Source organism: Dendrobates tinctorius, unplaced genomic scaffold (genome assembly GCF_039654945.1).
Source record: "Dendrobates tinctorius isolate UK_male_01 unplaced genomic scaffold, ASM3965494v1 ptg000177l, whole genome shotgun sequence".
NCBI lineage: Eukaryota > Metazoa > Chordata > Amphibia > Anura > Dendrobatidae > Dendrobates > Dendrobates tinctorius.
Window position 1 is genome coordinate 4,743,893 of NW_027361844.1, and position 26,393 is coordinate 4,770,285.

At 45.4% G+C, this 26,393-nt stretch overlaps 1 protein-coding gene across 6 annotated transcripts in view; it reads left to right on the forward strand.

The window, feature by feature from the left end:
• Positions 1–26,393, forward strand: part of LOC141054239 (caspase-8-like) — a 138,899-nt gene that overhangs the window by 108,979 nt on the left and 3,527 nt on the right. For all 6 annotated transcript variants that reach the window (XM_073551486.1, XM_073551490.1, XM_073551489.1 and 3 more), the window contains one exon: positions 25,315–25,807. In XM_073551486.1, the coding sequence (XP_073407587.1) occupies positions 25,315–25,807 (493 nt within the window). The remainder of the gene's footprint in view (positions 1–25,314; positions 25,808–26,393) is intronic.

Here is a 26,393-nt window from a genome sequence, read left to right on the forward strand (position 1 = left end):
GAAAAAAACGCAGATGAATCTGCAGCGTGTGCACATAGCCTAAAATGTTCTTTCCAAATACAATGAAGAGCAAAAGGGTAACAAATTACAATGTTTTGAACTTTTGACTTTCAGGCTCCATAGCTCACCATCCACTACTGCTTTGATTGTGAGACTACCATCATTTTATAGACAATCATTTTGACTCTCATACATAAATTTGACTTGTATCTATTTAGCATATTATTAATTATGCAGATTCTTGTCACATCACTACATTGTTACTGATTTGCTCCTGATGGTGGAAAAAAAATTTTCTTCCTTAATACTACAAAATACAACTGTTCTCACAGTTTCCTAATAGCTCAGTATATTATTAGGTTGATTCCCAAGGGAAAGATCACTGGTTGAAATTGAGGAACAAACGTGAAGACGACTTCCCAAGAGAAACCACATCATCCATCTCATCGATAGCCGCCTCTTGGCCAAGAAAATTGCTAAACTGCATCACAGGAGTGCCATAACAGTTGGAGGAATGCAAAATGAAGTCCATCCATCCATTCAGAATCCAAAAGGTGGACATCCAGGCAAAATATCGGAATCAACAAGTCGGCTCATCCCATGGTCTATCAGTTCTGTAGTGACAAACACGGCAGTGGAGGTGGCTCGTATGCTTCATAATAGTGAGATCACAGACGTCGGTGCAAGCACCGTGTGACGCATGTTACATAAGCCTGGAATGGTGGTCTGAAAAAAGATGAAGAAGTCTCGACCACAAATTGTCATCAGAAGCGTCAGATCGAGTTTACAAAAAAGTACAAAATGTGAACAGTAGAAGATTGGAAACAGGTGATTTGGAGCGATGTGACAGGCCAGGCTCTGATGGGTGCAAATGGGTTTGGAAGATATAAGGGGGAAAAGGGGCTAATGGATTGCGATATTGAAGAAACTGTCAAGTTTGGTGGAGGAAGCCTGATGACGAGGGGATGTTTCACAGCCAAAGGTGTTGGATAGTTGACCAGGATCGATGGTGGTCTCAATGCTGAGCTAAATGTGAGTATCCTACAAGACAAGTTATTTCATACACTCGAGTTCTATGGGTATGAAAAGGACAACATAGTGTTCCAGCAGGACAACGACTGACAAAATAATAAAAATTTAGATTTTTAGCAGCAAAGCAATAACAATGCAGTTACATGACAAGAATCCACATAACTAATCATATCCTAAATAGTTGAAGGTCAGATTTATGTATGAGGTAGCCAAGATGATTGTCTATAAAATGATGGATGTCTCACTATTGAAGCAGTAGTGGATAGTGAGATGGATGGAGCCTGAAAGTCAAAAGTTCAAAACATTGTTACCCTTTTGCTTGTCAGTGTATCTGTCTTTACACCTTAACAACTTTTGTAATTAGATTTGTATAAAAGCCCTACACTTCTCCCTATCTAGTTTATCCATACATTTGTTTTTTTCACTGAACTTCCTGGGAAGTCTTGGGAGGAGGACGTCATAGGAGGCAACTCTTGCATTTCCTCCCTTTGAAGACGTCCTGAGTGATAGACATTGTGGGAGATGTGATTGCAGCACCAGCACTCTGCTTTCATCTCCTTTGTCGCCGATTTTAACTGTGAAACAAGATGTCATCTGGGGGCGGAGCTAGAGGTGGTCAGTGACACCAGCACCGCCCCACAGCTTCTAGCACCGCTCTCAAGCAAACAGTCATCAGGGGGCAGCGCTGGTGTCACTCACTGCTTCCATCATAGCCTCTGACAACAATTCATTTGAGAGCAGTTCTAGAAGCTGTGTGGTGGCACTGTAGGGAAGGTGACCTGATGGACAGACAGACTTGTCAGAATAGAGAAAGGAAGGTTTGCACAGTTTAGACAGGTGTCAGTTACTACAGTGGGGAAACAGCTGAGAAAGTGTAGTGGACGTGCAGTACCTTGGGCTGACCATTAGAGGGCAGGGAGGAGTGTGAGCAAAGGACTTGACATCAGCTTAGGGCTTAGGAAACCGTTGGTCATGGGGGCGGAGTTACAGGGAACCGAGAATGATATAAATTTGACAGGAGAGTTCCAGAAAGTTCCAGTCCCCAGAGGGAGCTCCAGTGACAGGAGGACTATGAAAGTTTGTGCACTGTGAGGAAAACCGAAACAGGGGGACTGAGGAGAGAGAAAGTCAGGGGGGTGGTCCTGACACAAGAGTACCGCAGTATAGACGAGGCACTGAGGTAAAGCATACAGTACTGAGGGAGAGACGACTGATCAGTAAAAGTGCTGTTGGTTTACGGGCCTAAGGCGGCCACAGTGACGGATCTGACAGGAGCATCGAAGAGTGAAGAGGGGACGGTGCGTAAATGTACGTCCCCGGTGCAAAGTACGGTGTGCGGGAAGCGGCCCTGGAAACGGGGGGCCAATAAGTGAACTGAAGTGAAGCAAAGTGAATTGAAGTGCGGTGTACTTCGGAGGCCGTCAGGTGGACGGCAAGAGAATAAACTTGGACCTGTTGTACCCGAAATTGCCTCATCGTGTGTCTGTACATCACTGCGCGGTATATCGAGGGACCACCCCCCAGTCCGGCCTACCGACCCTACAGCACTCACTGCTTTTATCTCGACACACCCCTCAATGATGTCTTGTTTCACATCTAAGAGCAGCGGGGGAAATAGAAGTAGAGTGCCGGCGCTGCCCTCACCTCTCCAATAGCTTTTATCACCACGGATCCAGGACATCTACAGAAGGCAGAGATGTAAGAAACTGTAGTAACTGCAGTGAGACCCCATGATGATGTCCTGTTCCAGAAGGGGCGATAGACACTGCAGGAAAGTATGTGTAGCCTCCTCTGGCGAAACGTCACAGGAAGTGCAGTAAAAAGATAAGTTTAGGGATTAGCTAGAGAGTGAGAATTATAGGTATTTAATAATAAATAATAAAGAGCTCAGGATTCGGAGCGCTGCTAGATTTGCAACAGAGAAAACAATGATTGTACCAAAATGACAGCATGCAGATCAGCAAGAGACATCAGTGGAATCAGGGTCTCAACCCCAACATCATGCTGCTCTCAGATTACATAGCAAAAATCTGGTGGAAGATACCCTTTAATGTGAAAGCCTTTGTTAGGCAATCCATGAGTAACTTGTAATTGTCACATATTGCAAGTGGGATGACTGACAAAGTCCCCTTCCACTGTAATCACCTAGATGCTACAGTCTCTGAGGGGGGCATCAAAGGGATTAAATATTAATAATCCATGGTTTCTGTGATCCTGGCTGTAAAAGCCCTGGTACACATAGCGATATCGCTAGCAATATCGCTGTAACGTCACCGATTTTGTGACGTAGCAGCGATATTGCTAGCGATATCGCTATGTCTGATACTTACCTCCGACCGGCTCCCCCGCTGCTCATCGCTGGTCGTGCGAGAACGTCCTGGATCATTTCTTGTTGGGCGCTTCCAGCTGGGCTTCCTGTGGCGCCGACGAGCGACGCGTGGACGCGGGCGGGAGGACGTCAGGATCGCCGCGTCTGACAGGTAAGTAACGACCCCCGACCCCTGCTATGTCGCTGGTGAGATCTGCCTGTGTGGCAGCTCACTAGCGACCACTTAGCGATGCACCAGCGATCCATATCGTTGTCAGGATCGCTGGTGCATCGCTAAGTGTAACGGTACCTTAAGTCACTGTCAGTCGCCTCCAGTGACCACGCAGGCAGTCACTGCAGTGAAGCTGTACATCAGGGTGCGCTTACTACCGTAGCACAATGAGGTAAACTTAGGACAACATTTTTGCTACGAACTGAAAAAGTTGATTGAACATTCTGTAAATGTTGTGATTTCAGATTTCATAATACTTGCCGAGGATTATAGAACTGTGATCACGAGTGAAGAGTTTAGCATCATTACACAGATCCTGCCTGCATTCCTGGGAGCCTTGATGGGGAGCCCTTGCCATACAGAGAGGAGGCAACAGGGAAAAAAATGTAGCATCCCATGTAACATAGTTATTAATGTTGAAGGAAGACTTTAAGTCCATCTAGTTCAACCCATATCCTATCCTAACCTGCCCTAACATGTTGATCCAGAGGAAGGCAAAAAAAACCCATGTGGCAAACAGTAAGCTTCACATTGGGGAAAAAAATTCCTTCCCGACTCCACATACGGCAATCAGACTAGCTCCCTGGATCAACGCAATATTAAGGAAACTAGTGTATATACCCTGTAATATTATACTTTTCAAGAAAGGCATCCAGTCCCTTCTTAATTTTAGTAGGGAATCACTCATTACAACATCATATGGCAGAGAGTTCCATAGTCTCACTGCTCTTACAGTAAAGAATCCGCGTCTGTGAGTATGCTTAAACCTTCTTTCCTCCAGACGTAGAGGATGCCCCCTTGTCCCCGTCACAGGTCTAAGAGTAAAAAGATCATTAGAAAGGTCTTTGTACTGTCCCCGCTTATATTTATACATTGTAATAAGATCACCTCTAAGCCTTCGATTTTCCAAACTAAATAACCCCAAGTGTAATAACCTATCTTGGTATTGCAGACCCCCCAGTTCCCTAATAACCTTGGTCGCTCTTCTCTGCACCCGCTCCAGTTCAGCTATGTCTTTCTTATACACCGGAGACCAGAACTGTACGCAGTATTCTAAGTGTGGTCGCACTAGTGACTTATATAGAGGTAAAATTATGTTCTCCTCATGAGCATCTATGCCTCTTTTAATGCATCCCATTATTTTATTTGCCTTTGCAGCAGCTGCCTGACACTGGCCACTAAATGTGAGTTTGTCGTCCACCCATACACCCAGGTCTTTTTCAGTGACAGTTTTGCCCAGTGTTTTACAATTAAGCACATAATTATACATCTTGTTCGTTCTACCCAAGTGCATGACCTTACATTTATCCCCATTAAAGCTCATTTGCCATTTATCAGCCCAAGCTTCTAGTTTACATAAATCCTCCTGTAATATAAAATTGTCCTCCTCTGTATTGATTACCCTGCAGAGTTTAGTGTCATCTTCAGATATTGAAATTCTACTCTCTATGCCCCATACAAGGTCATTAATAAATATGTTATAAAGAAGCAGGCCCAATACTGACCCCTGTGGTACCCCACTGCTAACCGTGACCCAGTCCGAGTGTGCTCTATTAACCCCTTCACTACCAAGGGTGGTTTGCACGTTAACTCCCGGGCCAATTTTTACAGTTCTGACCACTATCCCTTTATGAGGTAATAACTCTGAAACGCTTCCATGGATCCCGGTGATTCTGACATTGTTTTCTCGTGACATATTGTACTTCATGTTAGTGGTAAAATTTCATTCAAATAACTTGTGTTTATTTGTGAAAAAAATGGAAATTTGGCAAAAAAATGTAAAATTTCGCAATTTTCCAACTTTGAATTTTTATGCCCTTAAATCACAGAGATACGGCACACAAAAAATGTAATAAATAACACTTCCCACATGTTTACTTTACATCAGCACAATTTTGGAACCAAATTTTTTTTTGGTAGGAAGTTATAATGGTTAAAATTTGACCAGCGATTTCTCATTTTTGCAACACCATTTTAATTTTACGGACCACATCATATTTGAAGCCACTTTGAGGGGTCTTTATGATAGAAAATAACCAAAAGTGACACCATTCTAAAAACTGCACCCCTTAAGGTGCTCAAAACCACATTCAAGAATTTTATTAACCCTTCAGGTGCGTCACAGGAATTTTTTTGAATATTTTAAAGAAATGAACATTTAACTTTTTTTCACAAAAAAATACTTCAGGTTCAATTTTTTTTATTTTACGAAAGGGTAACAGGAGAAATTGGACTGGAAAAGTTATTGTGCAATTTGTCCTGAGTACGCTGATACCTGATATGTGGGGGGGAAACACTGTTTTGGCGCAGCTTAGAATGGAAGGAGCGCCGTTTGAATTTTTCAAGGCAAAATTGGCTGGAATTCAGATCGGACGCCATGTCACGTTTGGAGAGCCCCTGATGTACCTAAACAGTGGAAACCCCCCCAAAGTGACCCCATTTTGGAAACTAGACCCCCCAAGGACTTTATCTAGATATGTGGTGAGAACTTTGAACCCACAAGGGCTTCACAGAAGTTTATAACGTACAGCAGTACAATTAAAATATCACATTGCGCTGCTGTGGGGGGCTCAGGGAAGCATGGAGGGAGCCCCCTCCCTGCCGATGCTTCCCTTTAACCCCCGGTACACCGCGATCGTGTTTGATCGCGGTGTGCAAGGGGTTAACATGTCGGGGGCGGTCCGTGACCGCCCCTGACACATTGTGCCGGGTGTCAGCTGTGATAATCAGCTGACACCCGGCCGCGATCAGCGGCACTCACCACGTGGGCGCCGCTGATCGCTATGGCGTAATATTCCGTCCATGGGAATTAGGGCCCAGGTCACATGGACGGAATATTACGTCCAATGTAGGAAAGGGGTTAATAACCACCCTTTGTTTCCTATCCCTGAGCCAGCTCTTAACCCACTTACACATATTTTCCCCTATCCCCTTTGATCTCATTTTATGTATCAACCTTTTGTGTGGCACCGTATCAAAAGCTTTTGAAAAGTCAATGTACACCACATCCACTGCATTCCCTTGGTCCAGTCCTGAACTTACCTCTTCATAAAAGCTTATCAGATTAGTCTGACAGGAACGGTCCCTTGTAAACCCATGTTGATATTGGGTCATGAGGTTATTCTTCTTCAGATACTCCAGTATAGTATCTCTTAGAAAACCCTCCAGGATTTTACCCACAGTTGAGGTTAAACTTACTGACCTATAATTTCCAAGTTCAGTTTTTGTCCCCTTTTTGAATATTGGCATCACATTTGCCATGTGCCAGTCCTGTGGTACAGACCCTGTTATTATGGAATCTTTAAAGATTAAAAATAATGGTGTATCTATGACTGTACTTAATTCCTGCAGTACTCGGGGGTGTATCCCATCCGGGCCCGGGGATTTGTCAATTTTAGTGATTTTTAGACGCCACCATACTTCCTGCTGGGTTAAGCAGGTGACATTTAGGCTGTGTTCACACGTCGCGTTTTTTTCGCGCTTCCGCGGTGGTTTATACATGCGATTTTGCCGCGAAAGCACGAAAAATAAGCATCCCATGCATTCTTATGGGATTCCGCAATGCTGTGCTAATGCTGTGTTTTTTTCTGCAGCGGAATCGCTTCACGGTAAAAAACGCAGCATGCTCATTAATTTGCGGAATCGCGGCAATTCCGCCCACGTAGGAATGCATTGTTCTGCTTACTTTCTGCATGTGGCTGTGCCCACCATGCGAAAAGTAAGCAGAACATTTGTGGATGGAACCCACGGTCCGGAGGAGAGGAGATTGTCCTCCGGGCTGTGGGTACCATATCCCTGTAAAAAATAGAATTTTAAAATAAAAAATATTGTTATTCTTACCTTCCGGCGTCCCGCACAGCCTTCCCACCTCTCTCCACGCTCCCGGTCCCAGTAATCTTTTGCGAGGATGACCGCGATGACGTTGCAATCTCGTGGGAGCACGACGTCCCGTGGTCATTCGCGCAAAGGATTACTGGGACCGGGAGCGTGGAGAGAGGCAGGAAGGCTGCGCGGGATGCTGGAAGGTAAGAGTAACATTTTTTATTTTTTAATTATTTTTTACATCCAATCTTTTACTAATGATGCTGCATAGGCAGCCTCAATAGTTAAAAGTTGGTCACACTCGTCAAACACTATGTTTGACGAGTGTGACCAACCTGTCAATCAGTTCTCCAAGCGATGCTACAAGTCGCTTGGAAAACGCTAGCAATCTGCAAGCTAATTATGCTTGCAAAACGTTAGTTTATCCGTGGGAAAATCGCAGGAATTTAAAATGTGATTTTCCCGCGGAATGGAATCCGGAATTCTCGTGGTAATTTCCGCGAGAGTTCCGCTACGTGTGCACATAGCCTTCATGGAGAATTTTTATCACTGATCATGTTATCCGTCATGGGATTTTCTTGTGTAAATACTGTTGAAAAAAAAGTCATTTAGCATATTGGCTTTTTCCTCATCCACCATTTCATCCAAACTATTTTTAAGAGGGCCAGCACTATCATTTTTTAGTTTCTTACTATTTATGTAGTTAAAGAATATTTTGGGATTATTTTTACTTTCTCTGGCAATGAGTCTCTCTGTCTCAATCTTGGCTGCCTTGATTTGCTTTTTACAGAATTTATTTACTCATCTGTATTTATTTAATGCCTCATCACTACCTACTTACTTTAATTCTCTAAATGCTTTCTTTTTGTCACTTATTGCACCCCTTACAGCTCTATTTAGCCATAGTGGTTTCCTCCTATTTCTGGCATGTTTATTCCCATACGGAATATATTGTGCGCAGGTCCTATTCAGGATGCTAATAAACGTCTCCCATTTTCTTTGTGTATTTTTATGTCTCAGGATATCGTCCCAGTTAATTGCACCAAGATCATCTCTCATCCGTTGGAAATTTGCTTTCCTGAAGTTTAGTGTCCTTGTAACCCCTCTACTACACATCTTATTAAAGGATACATGAAAACTTATTATTTTGTGATCACTGCTACCACCCTTATATTTGATATGCAGGCTGGCCTGTTGGTTAATATTAGGTCTAGCAGTGCCCCCCCTCTTGTTGGGTTCTGAACCAGTTGTGAAAGGTAATTGTCTCTCATAGTTGTCAAAAACCCATTACCTTTGCTGGAACTGCAGGTTTTGGTTCCTCAATGTATTTCAGGGTAGTTGAAGTCCCCCATAATAATGACTTCTCCATGAGTCGCAGCTTCATCTATTTGCTTTATGAGGATATTCTCCATTGCTTCCATTATTTTTGGAGACTTATAACAAACCCCATCAGTAATTTATTGTTTTTCCCCCCTCCCCTTATCTCCACCCACAGGGACTCTACATTTTCATTAGATTCACATATATTATCACGCAGGATGGGTTTTAAGGATGATTTTACATATAAACTCATGCCTCCCCCTCGCTTATTCATACGGTCATTTCTGAACAGACTATAGCTGTGTAAATTAACCGCCCAGTCATGGCTCTCGTCCAGCCATGTCTCAGATATTCCCACCATGTCATAATTATGTTCCAACAAAATTAATTGTAAGTCCTCCATTTTGTTGGTGAGGCTTCTGGCATTAGTTTACATGCACTTTATGTATCTCTCTGTACCTCTATTCTTTCTTAAATTATTAACTGTTCTAACCCCACCCCCCATGCCACCCCCCACCCCCAATTTCATTATTTGTGCCCAGGTCTCTATCTGCACTATCTTCCCCTCCTATAAAAGGAATACCCTCCCCCCCATCCCTAGTTTAAACACTCCTCCAACCTTCTAGCCATTTTCTCCCCCAGCACAGCTGCACCCTCCCCATTGAGGTGCAGCCCGTCCCTAGCGTAGAACCTGTAGCCAACTGAGAAGTCGACCCAGTTCTCCAGGAACCCAAACCCCTCTTCCTACACCTATTCTTGAGCCACTTATTAACCTCCCTAATCTCCCGTTGCCTCTCTGGCGTGGCACGTGGTACAGGAAGTATTTCCGAAAATACCACCTTGGAGGTCCTTGCTTTAAGCTTGCAGCCTAATTCCCTGAAATCATCTTTAAGGACCTTCCACCTCTAACTTTGTCATTTGTGACAATGTGCACCATGACCACTGGATCCTCACCAGCCCCTACCAGTAATCTATCAACCCGATCAGCGATGTGTCGGACTCGAGCGCCAGGTAGGCAGCACACCGTTTGACGATCCCTGTCTTTGCGACAGATTGCCCTTTCTGTTCCCCTAATAATTGAGTCCCCCACTACCAGCACCTGTCTTGCCTGCCCTGCTCTCCTATTTCCCCCCTTACTGGAGCAGACACTCCTCCGGCTTTCAGAGGACATGCCTTGCTGCAGCAGTGCTACTCCTGCACTGACACTCCCCTCATCTGCCAACTTAGCAAACTTATTGGGGTGTGCCAGATCAGGACTAGCCTCCCTGGAGCTCTTCCCTCTACCCCGCTTTCCAGCTGTCACCCAGCTAGCTGCTTCACTGTCCTGCAGCTCCAACCTAGAATCCCCCCCATCTATCCCATTGAGCGTCTGCTCAGTGAGCAGAAGACTCCTTTCCATATTGTCTATGAATCTCCGTGTTGCCAGCTGCACATTTAGATCCAGTATCTTGGCTTCCAAATGCACAACGTGCTCACATCTCGCACAGCAGTATGCACCCTCGACCGGCTGTTCAAGGATTTCATACATGCGGCAAGACGCACACTGGATGTCATTGGCAATAGTGGAGCACATCCTAATGGGGATTGCACCAGACAGAAAAAATAAGTAAAAATAAATAAAAAGTATTAATAAAATATAACAGTAATTCAGTAATACCTCCCTTGGATACTCCCTGAATCCAAAGTCACTGAATCACAAGTCACACACTTACCACAGTTCGCACTTACGCTTAGGTCACACTCAGCTCGTTCGCACTCGCTCAGGCAGAAGATTTTCTTTTTTTTTTTCCCCTTTTAACAGCAAACCACCCTGCTGCTCAATGCACTTCCAAAATGTAGTCACATGCCATCTGTGCATCTCCAGCACACAGGGAACAATGATATATCTAGCGCAAATGTGGCTTTGTATCAATGGGTGAAAAATGTTTAGAATATTTTTTTTATATTTACAATGAGGGAAGTTTGGAGTATGAAATCTGCTCCATTGATATTATTCCCTGAAATTGACCCCAGTATTACTAGGAGACTTTCTAGGGTTTGACAGAATATGGAAAAAGGGTAAAGAATAGATGCCTCCAGAAGAGATGAGATTTTGAAAATAATTAGGAGTTGAGCTTTAGTGTAAGACCAACATGAGTATGGAGAGAGAAAGTAGTAATAAAATGGTGGCCACTGAAGTTTAAAGGGAAGCTGTCAGATCATTTCTTCTATGTAATCTGAGAGCTGCATAATGCAGGCAGGGGTTGAGACCCTGATTCTGGCTATGTATCAATTACTGGACTACTTGGTGAACTTTCATAGAAGCCCTGTTTTCTCTGCTGTAAATGTAGCAGTGCTGTGAATGCTGAGCTCTGTATAACCCCACCCACACCACTGTGTACACTGTACATTGTCAGCAAGCTGCCCATCAGTGATTGGGGTGGGGCTACACAGATTATTATCTGGACTGCAAGGTACATGACTGCTAGTTCTCTACTGATAATCTCCTGCTGATAAAACACCAATGGTATTGAAACTGCAGCAGGCAGCTGAGCAAGTGACACATCCCTGGAATTAGATTCTCCTTCTCTACATTATGCTGCTCTCATATTAAGGCCGGAGTGACACTAGAGAGAAATGAGAGCTATGCGAGAAAAAAATCGCATAGCACTCGGACCAATGTTAACCTATGGGGCAGCTCCCATCATCCATTATTTCTCACCCGTATTATACGTGCTGGTGAAATCACAGCATGCTGAGATTTGAACCGTATTACGCCCGAGACTCACCAATGCAAGTCTATGCGTGCGAGAAAAAAACGGATTACACATGGACCATGCATGTGACTTGCGAGAAATACACACCGCTGTCCCTTAGAAAAGTCGGCAATTCAGTGTGCTATGCTGTAAAATCACACTGACAGGTTAAACTAGGATAGATAGAATACATGTATACACATAGTAAATGTGTGTATATATATATATATATATATATATATATATATATATATATATGTCATTGACACACACATATATATATATATTTCATAGAGAAAAATCAATTGTCAGCAGCTGTAAAATCATTACAGAACCCCACAGGATATGAGTGTCACGGCCCCTGTCACGGCCCCCCCGTCACGGCCCCCGTCGCGCACCCTCATACTCACCATCCAGCGCTGGAGCCTCTCTCCTCCCTCCGTCGGCGGCGGCATCCTCATCAGACCAGCCCGCGGCCTGTGACGTCACTACAGGCCTTGCACATGCGCCATAGGCCGCGGCCGGCTCTCCCTGTCTCTTTTTATGCTCCGGCGGTGCTCTGACCCGGTAGCACCGCCGGACCAATGGGGGCCGGTCCTCGGGTATTTCAGGCCACCCTCCCATAATGGAGGCGCCTGATCGTTGTGTGTTAATCCCTGCACGCTAGGCTCCCTGCCAGTCCGCTCCCGTCACCTTCCTTATCCTGTTGCCCTCTCTCTCTCTCTGCAGCCCTGCTCCGTCCTGCTGTCCGTACCTGCTTCCAGTTGTCCTACTCCGGTCCTGTGTCCTTGCTCCGTCCTGCTGCCCGTGCCAGTTTCCAGTCATCCTACTCTGGTCCTGTGCCTTACTCTGTCTGGTGCTCTTAGACTCGTACCTGTCCTACTCCACTCTCTCCGAACCGCCCCTCTTGGTACCGGCTGCCGTAGCACGCAAACCCCTGGGCCTGCTCCTAACGGTCCCTGTATAGGGGTCAGTTTCATCTGGCTGCTCACTCGGGGACCCCTCGCTGCCACGGCCCAGAGGGTCCACTCCTGGAGTTTTGCCTCGCCAAGCAGGCTTGCTATCAGAATGATCAGGTCATGGACCCCGCCAGTGCCTCTGCTCCCGCTCAGAAGGAGTTGCTTTTCCTGCGGGAGAACCAGGGGAACATAATGTCCATAATGAAATCCATGGACTCGCGCCTCTCAGCCCTTCGGCCCACCGATCCGGGCAATGCTGCCCAGCTGGCCAGTCTTCAGCAGGAGCTAGGTCAGCAGCGTGATACCCAGGCTTATATTTTAACTTATATGGCCTCTGTCGATAGCTGACTGGTGGCTCTTCAGTCCGCTGCCGCGGCATCCACTTCCCCTCCCGGTCCGGTTGCTTTTCCTTCTCCTCGTCTCGCCAAGCCGCCCCGCTTTAGCGGTGACACCAAACTCTGCAGGGGTTTTTTTAAATCAGTGCAGCCTCCATTTTGAGCTGCTACCTCACCAGTACCCCTCCGATAGGGCCAAAGTGGCCTTTATTATGTCCCATCTGGAGGGAGAGGCCCTGTCTTGGCTAAACCCTCTCTGCTCTGGGAGAGGGACAATCCCGTGGTTTCAAACATTCCGATCTTTTTGGATACTTTTCGTAGGGTGTTTGATGAGCCAGGACGGTTAGCCTCTCTTACTGAGTCTCTTTTCAACCTCCACCAGGGAGCCCTCAGTGTTGGACAGTATGCCATCCGGTTCCGCACACTGTCTTCGGAATTGGGTTGGAATAATGCGGCACTGGTAGGAGCATTTTGGCGTGGGTTATCGGGCAGGATAAAGGATGAGTTGGCGGGTCGGGATACTCCCACCACTCTCGAGGACCTCATCTCCCTGGCCACTCGCATAGACCTCCGGTTTCAGGAGCGCGCGCAGGAGTCAGCTAGGGACAGGAGACCCACCAGACCAATCCCATCCGGGAATTGGTCCTTTAGTCCACGACCAGCTGGGTCCGCCCACACTCCTCCTCCCGAGCCCATGCAGGTTGACCGTGTCAGGTTGGCTGAGTCACGTCAAAGAGAGAGACGGGCGCAAGGTCTATGTCTCTTGTGGAGGAGCATCGCATTTCATGAGTTCTTGTCCTGAGAGACCGGGAAACTCTTCCACCTAGGCCAGGTAAGAGAGGCCTCCTTAGGTGTTAATGATTCCTCTCAACCCCTCATGATGTCTGTTCTTTTGTTTTCGGGCAGGGATGTGGCTCAGAGGTGGCCTACGTGGATTCGGGCTCAGTAGGTAACTTCATCCGGCGTGAAGAGGTGGACAAGTACCGAATTCCCGTGGTTACCCTAAAGAATCCTCGACTAATTGCTTCAGTTGACGGCAAACCGCTACAGGAACCCATCACCATGGTCACTGAGGAGGCTGATTTGCAAGTCGGCGCTCTCCACCGTGAAAGAGTGGCTTTCTACGTGCTGCCTGATTTGTCTCACGCAATTCTGCTTGGTCTTCCGTGGCTACGGACCCATCAGCCAGTCCTCGACTGGTCGTCTGGGGAGGTATTACGCTGGGGACACTTGTGTCAAGGCCGGTGTCTGAACCCTATTCGTCCTGCTGCTTTCGCACGCCCACGTTCGGAGCTCTCGGGGCTTCCCTCGGCCTATTGGTCCTACGCAGTGATAAAGACAGGGCGTGCACTATACCCCTGTGGTGTCTTCAATAAAAAAAATTTTTTGCATTGAAAATCAAAATTTCCCAAAGTGCAGCTGTTTTCTCTTCACTATTGGTCCTACGCAGACGTCTTTGACAAGAAGGAGGCGGAGATACTTCCTCCGCATGGGTCTTTCGACTGTCCAATCGAGTTAATCCCCGGTTCTACCCCTCCAAGGGGTAGGATCTACCCACTGTCTCCCGCAGAAACCTCAGCTATGTCCCAGTACGTCCAGGAGAACCTCGCCAAAGGATTTATACGGAAGTCCTCCTCCCCCGCAGGAGCCGGTTTCTTCGTCAAAAAGAAGGACGGTTCGCTGCGCCCGTGCATTGACTATAGGGGCTTAAACAACATCACTATCAAGAACAGGTACCCCCATCCACTCATCCTGGAGTTGTTGGATCGTCTCCGAGGGGTGTGGATTTTCTCCAAGTTGGATCTCAGAAGAGCCTAAAATCTTATCCGCATCCGTGCAGGCGATGAATGGAAGACCGCTTTTAACACCCGTGACGGTCACTATGAGTACCTGGTTATGCCCTTTGGTCTGTGCAATGCTCCTGCTGTGTTTCAGGAGTTTGTCAATGAGATCTTCCGGGACCTTTTGTACTCCTGTGTGGTAGTGTACTTGGATGACGTCCTTGTCGTCTCCCCAGACCTTCCGTCTCATAGGAGGACTGTCCACCTGGTTCTTCAGCGTCTTTGCGAGAATCGTTTGTACGCCAAAATGGAGAAATGCCTGTTCGAGCAAACCTCGCTACCATTTCTGGGCTACATCATCTCCGACGCCAGACTGCAGATGGATCCCGAGAAACTGTCTGCCATTCTCAAATGGCCCCGCCCCGTCGGCATAAGAGCTATCCAACGCTTTCTTGGATTCGCCAATTATTACAGGCAAATTATTCCGCACTTTTCGTCACTTACCAATCCGATCTCCGCCCTTACCCGTAAGAGGAAGAGTTCCAATTCCTGGACTCCAGAGGCTGAAGAGGCCTTCCAGTCACTAAAACGAGCATTTTCCATGGCTCCTGTGTTTTCCCATCCTGACAAAAGCAAACCCTTCGTGCTAGAAATGGACGCATCCTCGACAGGTGCCGGGGCTGTACTATCTCAGAAAACCTCCTCTGGTCGCCTATGCCCTTGTGGATTCTTCTCCAAAGCCTTCTCCCCATCCGAGTGCAACTACTCGATCGGCGACTGTGAACTCTTGGCCATCAAATTGGCATTGGAGGAGTGGCGTCACCTTCTGGAGGGAGCTGTCCACCCGTTTGTTATTTACTAGGACCACAAGAATCTGGCTTACCTTCAGTCCGCCCAGAGATTTAATCCTCGGCAGGCCAAGTGGTCCCTGTTTTTCGCTCGCTTTGATTTTGAGCTCCATTTTCACCCTGGGGACAGAAACACCAAAGCCGATGCCCTATCCAGAGTCTTCCAACCGTCCGAGGTTGGGGAGGAACCATCTCACATCATCGAACCCACGAAGATTATCACCGTGGCGCCGGTGAATTTGCTCTCTCCACCCCCAGGCAAGACTCTCGTGCCTGAGAATGCCAAGAGAAGAGTTTTGCTTTGGGGGCATTCCTCCAAATTGGCAGGCCATGCCGGAATTCAGAAGACTCTTGCCCTCATATCTCGGCACTATTGGTGGCCAACTCTCCGCCAAGATGTAGCAGACTTCGTTGCCTCCTGTCCCTCATGCGCTAGGAATAAGATACCACGTCGGCCTCCGTCTGGCCTGCTGCTCCTTTTGCCAGTTCCTACGTTACCTTGGGAAAACATTGCCATGGACTTTATCACCGATTTGCCCCGCTCATCCGGTTGTACGGTGATTCTAGTGGTGGTGGACCGCGTTTCCAAAATGGCACATTTTATCCCTCTGAGCGGCCTCCCTTCTGCGCCCGGACTAGCTAAGATCTTCATCCATCAAATTTTTAGGCTTCACGGCCTACCTCAACGTATTGTATCTGACAGAGGAGTCCAGTTTACTTCCAAGTTTTGGAGAGCACTTTGCAGACTCCTGGATATATCCCTGGATTTCTCATCCGCCTACCATCCGCAGACCAACGGGCATATAGAGCGAACTAACCAAACATTGACTGGATATCTTCGGCATTTTTCCAACGCCCACCAGAACGACTGGGTTGACCTGCTTCCCTGGGCGGAGTTCGCCTACAACAATCATACCGGCGAATCCTCGACCAAGTCGCCATTCTTCGTGTTGTTTGGCAGACATCCCGGTATCCCTCTCCCTGTAGCTCCTGCCTCCGAGGTAACTGCAGCCAGCTCCTTGTCCCAAGAATTTCCTGAGATCTGGTCCGAGACCAACACTGCACTCAAGAAGGCCAGTGAGCGGATGAAGAATCACGCAGACAAGAGGAGGTTAGATCCTCCGCCGTTCCACATCGGGGATAAAGTCTGGCTCTCATCCAAGGATATCCAGTTAAAATTACCCTCTTACAAGCTGGGCCCCCGGTACATCGGCCCCTTTGAGATCCTGGAACGTGTCAATGAAGTCTCCTACAAGTTGAGGTTGCCTGCTTCACTTCGAATCCCGAACACCTTCCACGTCTCTCTCCTGAAACCCGTGGTGCTAAATCAGTTCCATCCGTCACCCTGTCCCGCTCCTCGGCCGGTGGGCTCCGACAACACCTTCGAGATAAGAGATATTCTCGCCATGAAAAGAGTCAGACGTAGGACCTTTTTTCTTATTGACTGGAAGGGTTTTGGTCCTGAGGAGAGGTCCTGGGAACCCCGGGAGAATATCAACACTCCCTGCATTCTCAGGAGATTTTTTGCCAATCGCAGCAGGGGCGGCTTAAAGGGGAGGGTATTGTCATGGCCCCTGTCGCGCACCCTCATACTCACCATCCAGCGCTGGAGCCTCTCTCCTCCCTCCGTCGGTGATGTCACTACAGGCCTTGCGCATGCGCCATAGGCCACGGCCAGCTCTCCCTGTCTCTTCTTATGCTCCGGTGGTGCCCTGACTCGGTAGCACCGCCGGACCAATGGGGGCCGGTCCTCGGGTATTTCAGGCCGCCCTCCCATAATGGAGGCACCTGATCGTTGTGTGTTAATCCCTGCATGCTAGGCTCCCTGCCAGTCCGCTCCCGTCACCTGCCTTATCCTATTGCCCTCTCTGCAGCCCTGCTCCGTCCTGCTGTCCATACCTGCTTCCAGTTGTCCTACTCCGGTCCTGTGTCCTTGCTCCGTCCTGCTGTCCCTACCTGCTTCCAGTTGTCTTACTCCAGGCCTGTGTCCTTGCTCCGTCCTGCTGCCCGTACCGGTTTCCAGTCATCCTACTCTGGTCCTGTGCCTTACTCTGTCTGGTGCTCTTAGGCTCGTACCTGTCCTACTCCAGTCTCTCCGAGCCGCCCCTCTGGGTACCGGCTGCCATAGCACGCGAACCCCTGGGCTTGCTCCTAACGGTCCCTGTATAGGGGTCAGTTTCACCTGGCTGCTCACCCGGGGACCCCTCGCTGCCACGGCCCAGTGGGTCCACTCCTGGAGTTTTGCCTCGCCAAGCAGGCTCGCTAACAATGAGACATGGTTTACATACAGTAAACCATTGCATATCCGTTATATTTTTATATATGTCCTTCACTAATGATGTTGGTAATGTGTGTGTGTAAAATTTTGGAGCTGTAGGATTAATTCACAGAAAAAACTGGCGTTGGCTCACGCGCAATTTTCTCCGCCTGAAAGGGCAATCCAGTGACTGAGGGCAGAAATTAATAGCCTAAAGAGTGACCATTGTTTTTGGACCCCCCTGGCTAAAAATATCTGCCCCCAGCCACCCAAGAAAAGGCACATCTGTAAGATGCGCCAATTCCGGCACTTACCCGCTCTCTTCCCATTGCCCTGTATCGGGTGGCATATGGGGTAATAAGGGGTTAATGTCACCTTGCTATTGTAAGGTGACATTAAGCCTGGTTAATAATGGATAAGACACCTATCCATTATTAATACACTAGTCTGAAAGGGTTAAAACACACACACATTAAGAAAAAAGACTTTCCATGAAATAAACACATTTTTTCCATCTTTATTTAACTCCCAATCCAAGCGAAGCCATCGTTCTCCTGTAAAAAAATCCCAAATAAAAAAGCAGCAATATCCCATATCTGTCCGCCGTACAGTCATGTCCCACGCCGCAATCCATCTGAAGGGGTTAAATAGTTTACAACCGGTACCGGTGCTAGTGCGACCAGCCCGGCTGTAAACCACGGAGGAATGACTGAGCAGCTGCCTGCGCAGCCTCCCCACCTGAACGGACATAAGCTGATTAGGGTGGGAAAGTTTCTGAACATTTTCCCATGCTATCAGTTCACCGCAGGTTGGGCGGGGAGTATGCGCAGCCTCAGTGACTACCGCTGATGTCACTTAGGCTGCGCTGACTCCCCGCCTGATCCGTGGTGAACTGACAGCATGGGAAAGTGTTCAGAAACTATCCCACACTAATCAGTTCATGTACGGTCAGGCGGGGAGGCTGCACAGGCAGCTGCTCAGCCATTCCTCCGTGGTTTATTGTGGCTTTTTTATTTTGGATTTTTTACAAGAGAACAATGGCTTTGACTGGATTGGGAGTGTTATAAAGATGGAAAACAAATGTGTGTTTATTTCATTAAAAGTCTTTTTTCTTAATGTGTGTGTGTGTGTTTTTAACCCCTTTCAGACTAGTGGATTAATAATGGATAGGTGTCTTATTAACCAGGCTTAAGTGCCGGAATTGGCGCATCTTACAGATGCATCTTTTCTGGGGTGGCTGAGGGAAGATTTTTTTCAGCCAGGGGGGCCAAAATCAATGGTCACTCTCTAGGCTATTAATTTCTGCCCTCAGTCACTGGATTGCCCTCTCAGGCGGAGAAAATTGCGCGTGAGCACACGCCAGTTATTCCGTGAATTAATCCTTTAACACCTACAGCTCCAAAATTTTACACACACACTACTAACATTATTAGTGAGGGACATATAAAAATATAATGGATATGCAATGATTTACTGTATGTAATCTCATATCCTAGTTTAAGATTACCACACTGGCGCCAGTCCACTTGGACAGAGAAGGAAGGTCCACTATTCCCAGATGCAGCTGGTGAATAACAGGCTCTGTGCTGGTGCCTATTTAAAAGAGCTAAAGCTGATAAGAAAAGAAATACACCGCGCTATACTGGGAACTGAAAAAAATAATATAACTGAGTACTTGCTGGTGTGTGAAAAAATCACGTGGTGGTGGATGTATAGCAGTATTCTGAGACTATTCACCTTGTCATAGATGTATATATTTGGATGCCAAAACTGCTGAGTAGATAATATAGGGTTAAATGGGGGTGAGCCCGTTAGTGTGTTACAGAGGGAAAAAATAAAAAAAAAATAAAAAAATAAATAAAATAAAATATGAACTAATCTTGATTTACTCACTTAAGGAAATCAGAACCATATAAAATATATGCTGTAAATGTAGCCATTGCCAAGTATTAAGATTGGAATGTTGCAGCCTGTTTCTGATGTAAAAAATATAATAGTTGAAAAATAAAACAAAACAAAAAAAAAAAAAAGAGGGGGATAAATAGATGTTTGAGATGATAACTGAATGCTGACCTTACTGCATGCCAATTTCAACAGGCGAGGTCAGAATGATTAATCCTGTGCAAAACAAATGATGGCACAGTTCCTGCAAAGTGAATGAGCGTTAGTGACAGCATGTGCCCACTAGTGGAACGAGATGCTTAATTCTGGTGCACTTACTTGCAGGGCCAGTGCTCAGTGAGGCAGGCTTGGGTGCTCAGCGTGGGGGCTGGGGCAATCTCTTCATCAGGGTTGTATCTGCACACTAATAGGCACAACCCTGATGAAGAGAGTAGCTATCTCTCGAAACATGTCGGTATTGTGCTGCCTTTGAGCCACTGTCTTACCCCCAGTGTGACGTCACGCTAGCCCTGCCCCATCACACGCCGAGTCCCTCAGCGTTGCTCTCGGCCGGAGCACGCGAGGCAATGGCGGTCTCCACGTCCATACGGATTAGCAGCAGCAGCCCCAGCCCCCACGCTGAGCACCCAAGCCTGCCTCACTGAGCACTGGCCCTGCAAGTAAGTGCACCAGAATTAAGCACCTCGTTCCACTAGTGGGCACATGCTGTCACTAACGCTCATTCACTTTGCAGGAACTGTGCCATCATTTGTTTTGCACAGGATTAATCATTCTGACCTCGCCTGTTGAAATTGGCATACAGTAAGGTCAGCATTCAGTTATCATCTCAAACATCTATTTATCCCCCTCTTTTTTTTTTTTTTGTTTTATTTTTCAACTATTATATTTTTTACATCAGAAACAGGCTGCAACATTCCAATCTTAATACTTGGCAATGGCTACATTTACAGCATATATTTTATATGGCTCTGATTTCCTTAAGTGAGTAAATCAAGATTAGTTCATATTTTATTTTATTTTTTTTTAATTTTTTTATTTTTTCCCTCTGTAACACACTAACGGGCTCACCCCCATTTAACCCTATATTATCTACTCAGCAGTTTTGGCATCCAAATATATACATCTATGACAAGGTGAATAGTCTCAGAATACTGCTATACATCCACCACCACGTGATTTTTCACACACCAGCAAGTAAGTACTCAGTTATATTATTTTTTTCAGTTCCCAGTATAGCGCGGTGTATTTCTTTTCTTATCACCTAATCTCATATCCTGTCGGGTTCTGTAATGATTTTACAGAAGCCGACAATTGAATTATCGGCTATTCTGCTATCTATCTCTGTATGAAATATAAATATATATAGACTGTATATATGTTTTCATGAATATTTTAGGCCATGGATCCATTATATGTCCATTTTGCAAGCCGGCGAGTAAATCTCGCTGTATGGATGCCATACGGATGTTACATGGATACTTAGATGCGAGAAAATCGCATCCTCGCATTGCAAATGGATGACATACAGATCACTGTTCAGGGAACATTTCTGCGATTTTCGTCCATAGAGAATGGACGATATTTTTATACGTTAAGTGTGACTCCAGTTTTCATAGGAGAACCCCTTGTATCTCCCACCCCCTTATATACCTTGTCTCTCGCCCATCACATTCCATGTCTCCCTCCTAATATTCCATGCCCTAATTTTTAGCTCTTTTTTTGTGGTACCTTTAAACTTGGTTGAAATTTATATAAACACTAGCTGCTGGCCCGATTCTAAAGCATCGGGTACTCTAGAATAGGGCCAGCGGGAGATTAAAATAAAAAATGTGATATACTCACCAGCCGACGGCCCCCGGAATCTGTCCCTCCTCTCCACGCTGCCGGCATCTTCCGTTCCCAGTACTGCTTTGCGCCAAAGACCACTGCTGACGTCCTCTGAGAGAGCGCGACGTCATCAGCGATATTTCGCGCAAAGCAGTACTGGGAACGGAAGATGCCGGCAGCGTGGAGAGGAGGGACAGATTCCGGGGGCCGTTGGAAGGTGAGTAGATCACAATTTTTTATTTGAATTCTATTTTTTACACGTTTATGGTACCGAGGGTCCGAAGGAGTCTCTTCTCCTCCGGACCCTGGGTACCGGCTAGCGCCGGGCATCAGCGGCAACGCAGCCGCTGACGCCCGTGCGCCCGGAGATGACCCGCGGTAACCGTCGGGAGATCAGCGGCTAGAGCCGCTGATCTCCCGACGGTCAAGGCACAGTAGCGGTGGCGCGTCCTTGTAATTGCGGACTGCGCCTGCGCACTGCGCCTGTTGCTGATTGGTTGCGGCCTGGCGGCCGCGACCGATCAGCGCACCGGGATTTCGGTTACAGACAGACATGATAAGGCGTTTATATATATAGATTTATATATATAGATTAGCTGCAAATGTAGAAAAAGATTTGTGTTCAGTTTTTAAACAGTCCATGTTTAATAGTAAATAACCCGCAACATTAGTTTGTTCAGGTTATTATTGTCATATGTAAAATTTATATGTGTAGATTGTTTGTGTTTATGTAATAAAAATGGGCAAAAAAATTTTTTTTACATTTTTTGTGGGGGGTACTTTTTACCATTTCTTTTAAAGATTTTTTTTCTCATGTACAGTATATTTGTTACATAATAGGTAACTGAGCATTATGTGTGCTGCATAAGAGAACACAGAAGTTGTGATGAATTCGAGATGTCAAAAGATGTGGCTGCAAATTAAGGGCCATCACTGCCCACTGTCAAAGACAGTGGAAGACCAAAAAGAGCCTAATGTGCCATTTATTCCAAGGCACCACACATAGTGTTCCAGTACATAACATAAAACAGAAGAGTACCATAAACATGAATGATATGAGTGGCAGAGAGATCCTGCCCTCAAGTTCTTACAAGGGGGTAGGAAGCAGTAGATGATGGTAAAAGTAGCCCGAATGGCGGTGTAGTGGCTGCAGGATTTTTCTTCTTGTTAGGCTTTATGAAAAGTTGGGTTTTAATGCTCCTATCCAAAGCTTTCAAAAGGTTGGGAGCATTCGGAAGTTCCTACATATGGGGAACACCCAGGAAGAAAATTGGAGATTTTGGTGTGATGAACAGGTAGTGACAGATTACGTCAGAGATGTGTGGAGGAAACAGGTTATGGACAATGAACAGCCTGGTCAGTCAGTATTAATCTATGTAACTGAATTTTTATGGCTAAGGAGTAGCAAGTGAAGAAATTGGAAGATGGAAGAGACAGAGGGGAAACAAGGAGAGTGGTGGATTAACTATTCCACAGAGTTGAGAGTGGATTGGTGAGGTACAAAGTGTTGGGAAACCACAGACAAGGAGGCAATAGTCTGGGTCAAAGATGATCTGATCTCATTCTTGTCAATAAAGAGGTAACTAAAAGCACCCATACCGAAAAGAAAAGTTAATTTTTGCTAGGGCTCCTGACTCTTTTCCTAGAAATGGTGTTGGGGAAGAGGTGGAGTAGGGTGGATTTTTTTGAAGAAAAGGACAGTTTTTAATCACTATGCTGGATCCAATTTTCGTCTGTTTTTTTGTTCCATGTGTATCTGTTTTACCATCAGTGTAGCATCTATCTACGGGTGCACTTTGATCTCTGGCTCCTGCCAGTCTGTGGCCACTGCTCACGACAGGAAGCAAGCAACTTTATAGAGGAATAATAAATACCGACATAAAAACTGAGTTAAATACAAAAAAACATAGGGGAGACCCATTCAACAAATAGATATGTTAAATCAACTGAAAACACCCAGAGTGCTACACAGGTCTCATGAAGAAAAATATTTTATTGATGTAAAAAAAAACAATGAGAAAAAATTTTACAGACAAACAAAATACTCCAATGGAGTGATACCAAAGCACATATGGATATATATCATAATAGATATATCAAAAGGTCACATGCATGCGTATATACAAAAATATATAAACAGGTAAATAGAGCCCTTACTAAAAAATACCCTAATTACACCTATAAAGATAAACGAATAACCCCAAATACAAAACCAACATGTACGGAATAATAAAATATTTTATTGAATATTATTTAAAAAAGACAAGGAATAAAACCAGCAAAATAGACAGATATAATACCATAAACATAAGGCGTTACATGGTAGACATGGGGCAAATGTAATTAAATAACATACAATCTTCATAGAACAAAGCATAAAGTGCAGTGAGCAGATACATCTGAATAAAAATACATAATATGTGAATAAGATATATATACCAGTTTAAAGTGCCCAATGCCTCTCCAACTCCAACGTACGTTTCGCCTGATGTGGCTTTCTCAAGGAGAAAGCCACATCAGGCGAAACGTACGTTGGAGTTGGAGAGGCATTGGGCACTTTAAATTGGTATATATATCTTATTCACATATTATGTATTTTTATTCAGATGTATCTGCTCACTGCACTTTATGCTTTGTTCTATGAAGATTGTATGTTATTTAATTACATTTGCCCCATGTCTACCATGTAACGCCTTATGTTTATGGTATTATATCTGTCTATTTTGCTGGTTTTATTCCTTGTCTTTTTTAAATAATATTCAATAAAATATTTTATTATTCCGTACATGTTGGTTTTGTATTTGGGGTTATTCGTTTATCTTTGTAGGTGTAATTAGTCATATCATGAATATCCCCTTGTGATATTTACCGGGTGAGTGATCTCACCAATTTGTTGATATAAAAAATACCCTAAGTCATACATGCAAAATGCTGAGACTGCCTCTTAAATAGAGGGAAACCATAGTGTACCTACATCAAAATGATGTGCCAGTAAGAAAGGGGGTAAAATGCATGTGCTCTGGTCCACCAGCCCCAATACATGTTTCACCCTCAGGCTTTGTCAGTCTAACAAAGCCTTTGAGTCAAACGTGCATTGGGGCTGGTGGTAAATAATACTTAGTAGTAGCTTTTTCCCCTAAACCTGATGCCCCTGAATTCTTATGTCCTACTTTTGTAAGTTCAGCTGTTTATCACCTGCCCCCTTCTTTCGATAGCTCTGCTTTCCATGGGGATCAATCCCAATGATAGAGTTTAGTGCATTCTATCCTCTCCGTGTGCAGATTTCTATCTAAGGCTGGGTTCACATTATGTCTCGGCAGTCCATTAACACTGCCATTGCCCTCCATTGTCAGGTGCATCGCAACGCATGCCGTAAAGCGGCACGCGTTCACGATGTGCCGTCATTCAGTGACGGAGCCTCGGGAGCAGGCTGCAGCGTCTGAGGCTCCATCACCGCTAGCGCAGATGGAGCATCTGTGCTAGCGGTATAGCATAACGCATATTGCGTTATGCTATAGCGTTAACGCAGCCTGTCAACGCTATGCGTTGAACGGGCTGTGTTAACGCAATGTGAACCTGGCCTTAGTTACATAGTGAGAGCAAATGATTCTTAAAGGCGTTTGTTTTCTTGCCATAGTTTTACATTGCACAGGAGGAAGCCAGTCCCCTGATCCTGCAGCCAGTCAGGCCAATGTTGGTCGTAACGTCATCACTTTGGGTCTAGGGGATATTTAAGGAGTGGCTCTGCTGGAGAAGAAAGTGTAAACCGGTGGTTTGTCTTTTTTTAAATCTGACTAACCCCAGAGAAGTTTAAGAATATAGCAGAGACCTTCTTTAAATGTGTTAAGAGGTCACAAGGACAGAAAATGGACTTAAATGCTCAGTGGCTGTAAAAGGATAAACCGGAAGATCCAAAGATCAGTTCACTTAATATATACATTCTTCTTTTTTTGTAGAATCACTCCACATTATATTTTCCAAACTGGGTTTTAAAGTCCATATAAAGAAAAACTTGGAGGGAGAGGAGATCCTTCAGACCATCAACTTATTCAAAGAACCATCCAAACATGAAAATAGTGACTGTTTCATATGTTGTGTTCTGTCACACGGGGACAGAGGAATAATCTATGGTACAGACGGGAAAAGTGTGCTCATAAGAAACCTTACATTTAGTTTCTGCAGCTCTCAATGTTCTACATTGATCGGGAAGCCCAAATTGTTCTTTATCCAGGCATGTCAAGGTAAAGAACATCAGCAGCTAGTCTCCCTACAAACAGATGCATGCAAAACTTCAGATGGCAGCAATATTTCAGAGGATCTCATTCCTGGTGAACCAGATTTTCTCCTGGGAATGGCTACCACTTTACATTGTGTATCCTATAGGGATCCAAATCACGGCTCCTGGTATATTCAGTCCTTGTGTAAACATCTAGACGAAAGCTATAAAAGGTAACATTTTACTTTTTACTCTCCGTTCTATACTGATATACTGTTATATACTGAACTGCGCAGTCATAAGAAAATTCTTTATATTTATGGGGGTAGGAGGATTGAAAGAAAAAGCTGTTATCCAACTTTTTTGTACTTAATACAGCTGCGTATGTGTGCAGAATACACTGGAGTAATAAGGATAGATTTGGTCATGCAGTGGTACTTTGTATTATCCTTATGAACTGGACCATAAATGTCTATTTTCCAATAGATAGTTGAAGTTTTTGAGTTGGTCACATTTTGGCATAAAAATTGGTCTAAAAATTAATCAACCAGAAAATGGTGTAGTCAGACAAAAGAGGCAAGTCTGTCATGTAGCAAGAGCAACAGGATACGTTTGGGATATTGCTGGCAGCGAATTATTCAGGATACTCTCCAAGTTTGTGACAACAGAGCTTCTTTATTCAGGAACAATATACGATAAGCTTAATAGATCAGAACTAAATAGTTTGTGTGTCTCGGTCTGTGCAGCATCTGCAGTAGGCTGCTTCTCTCATACACAGACACAGGAAAACAGGAAATGCAGTCACATGCTATCCCTGTG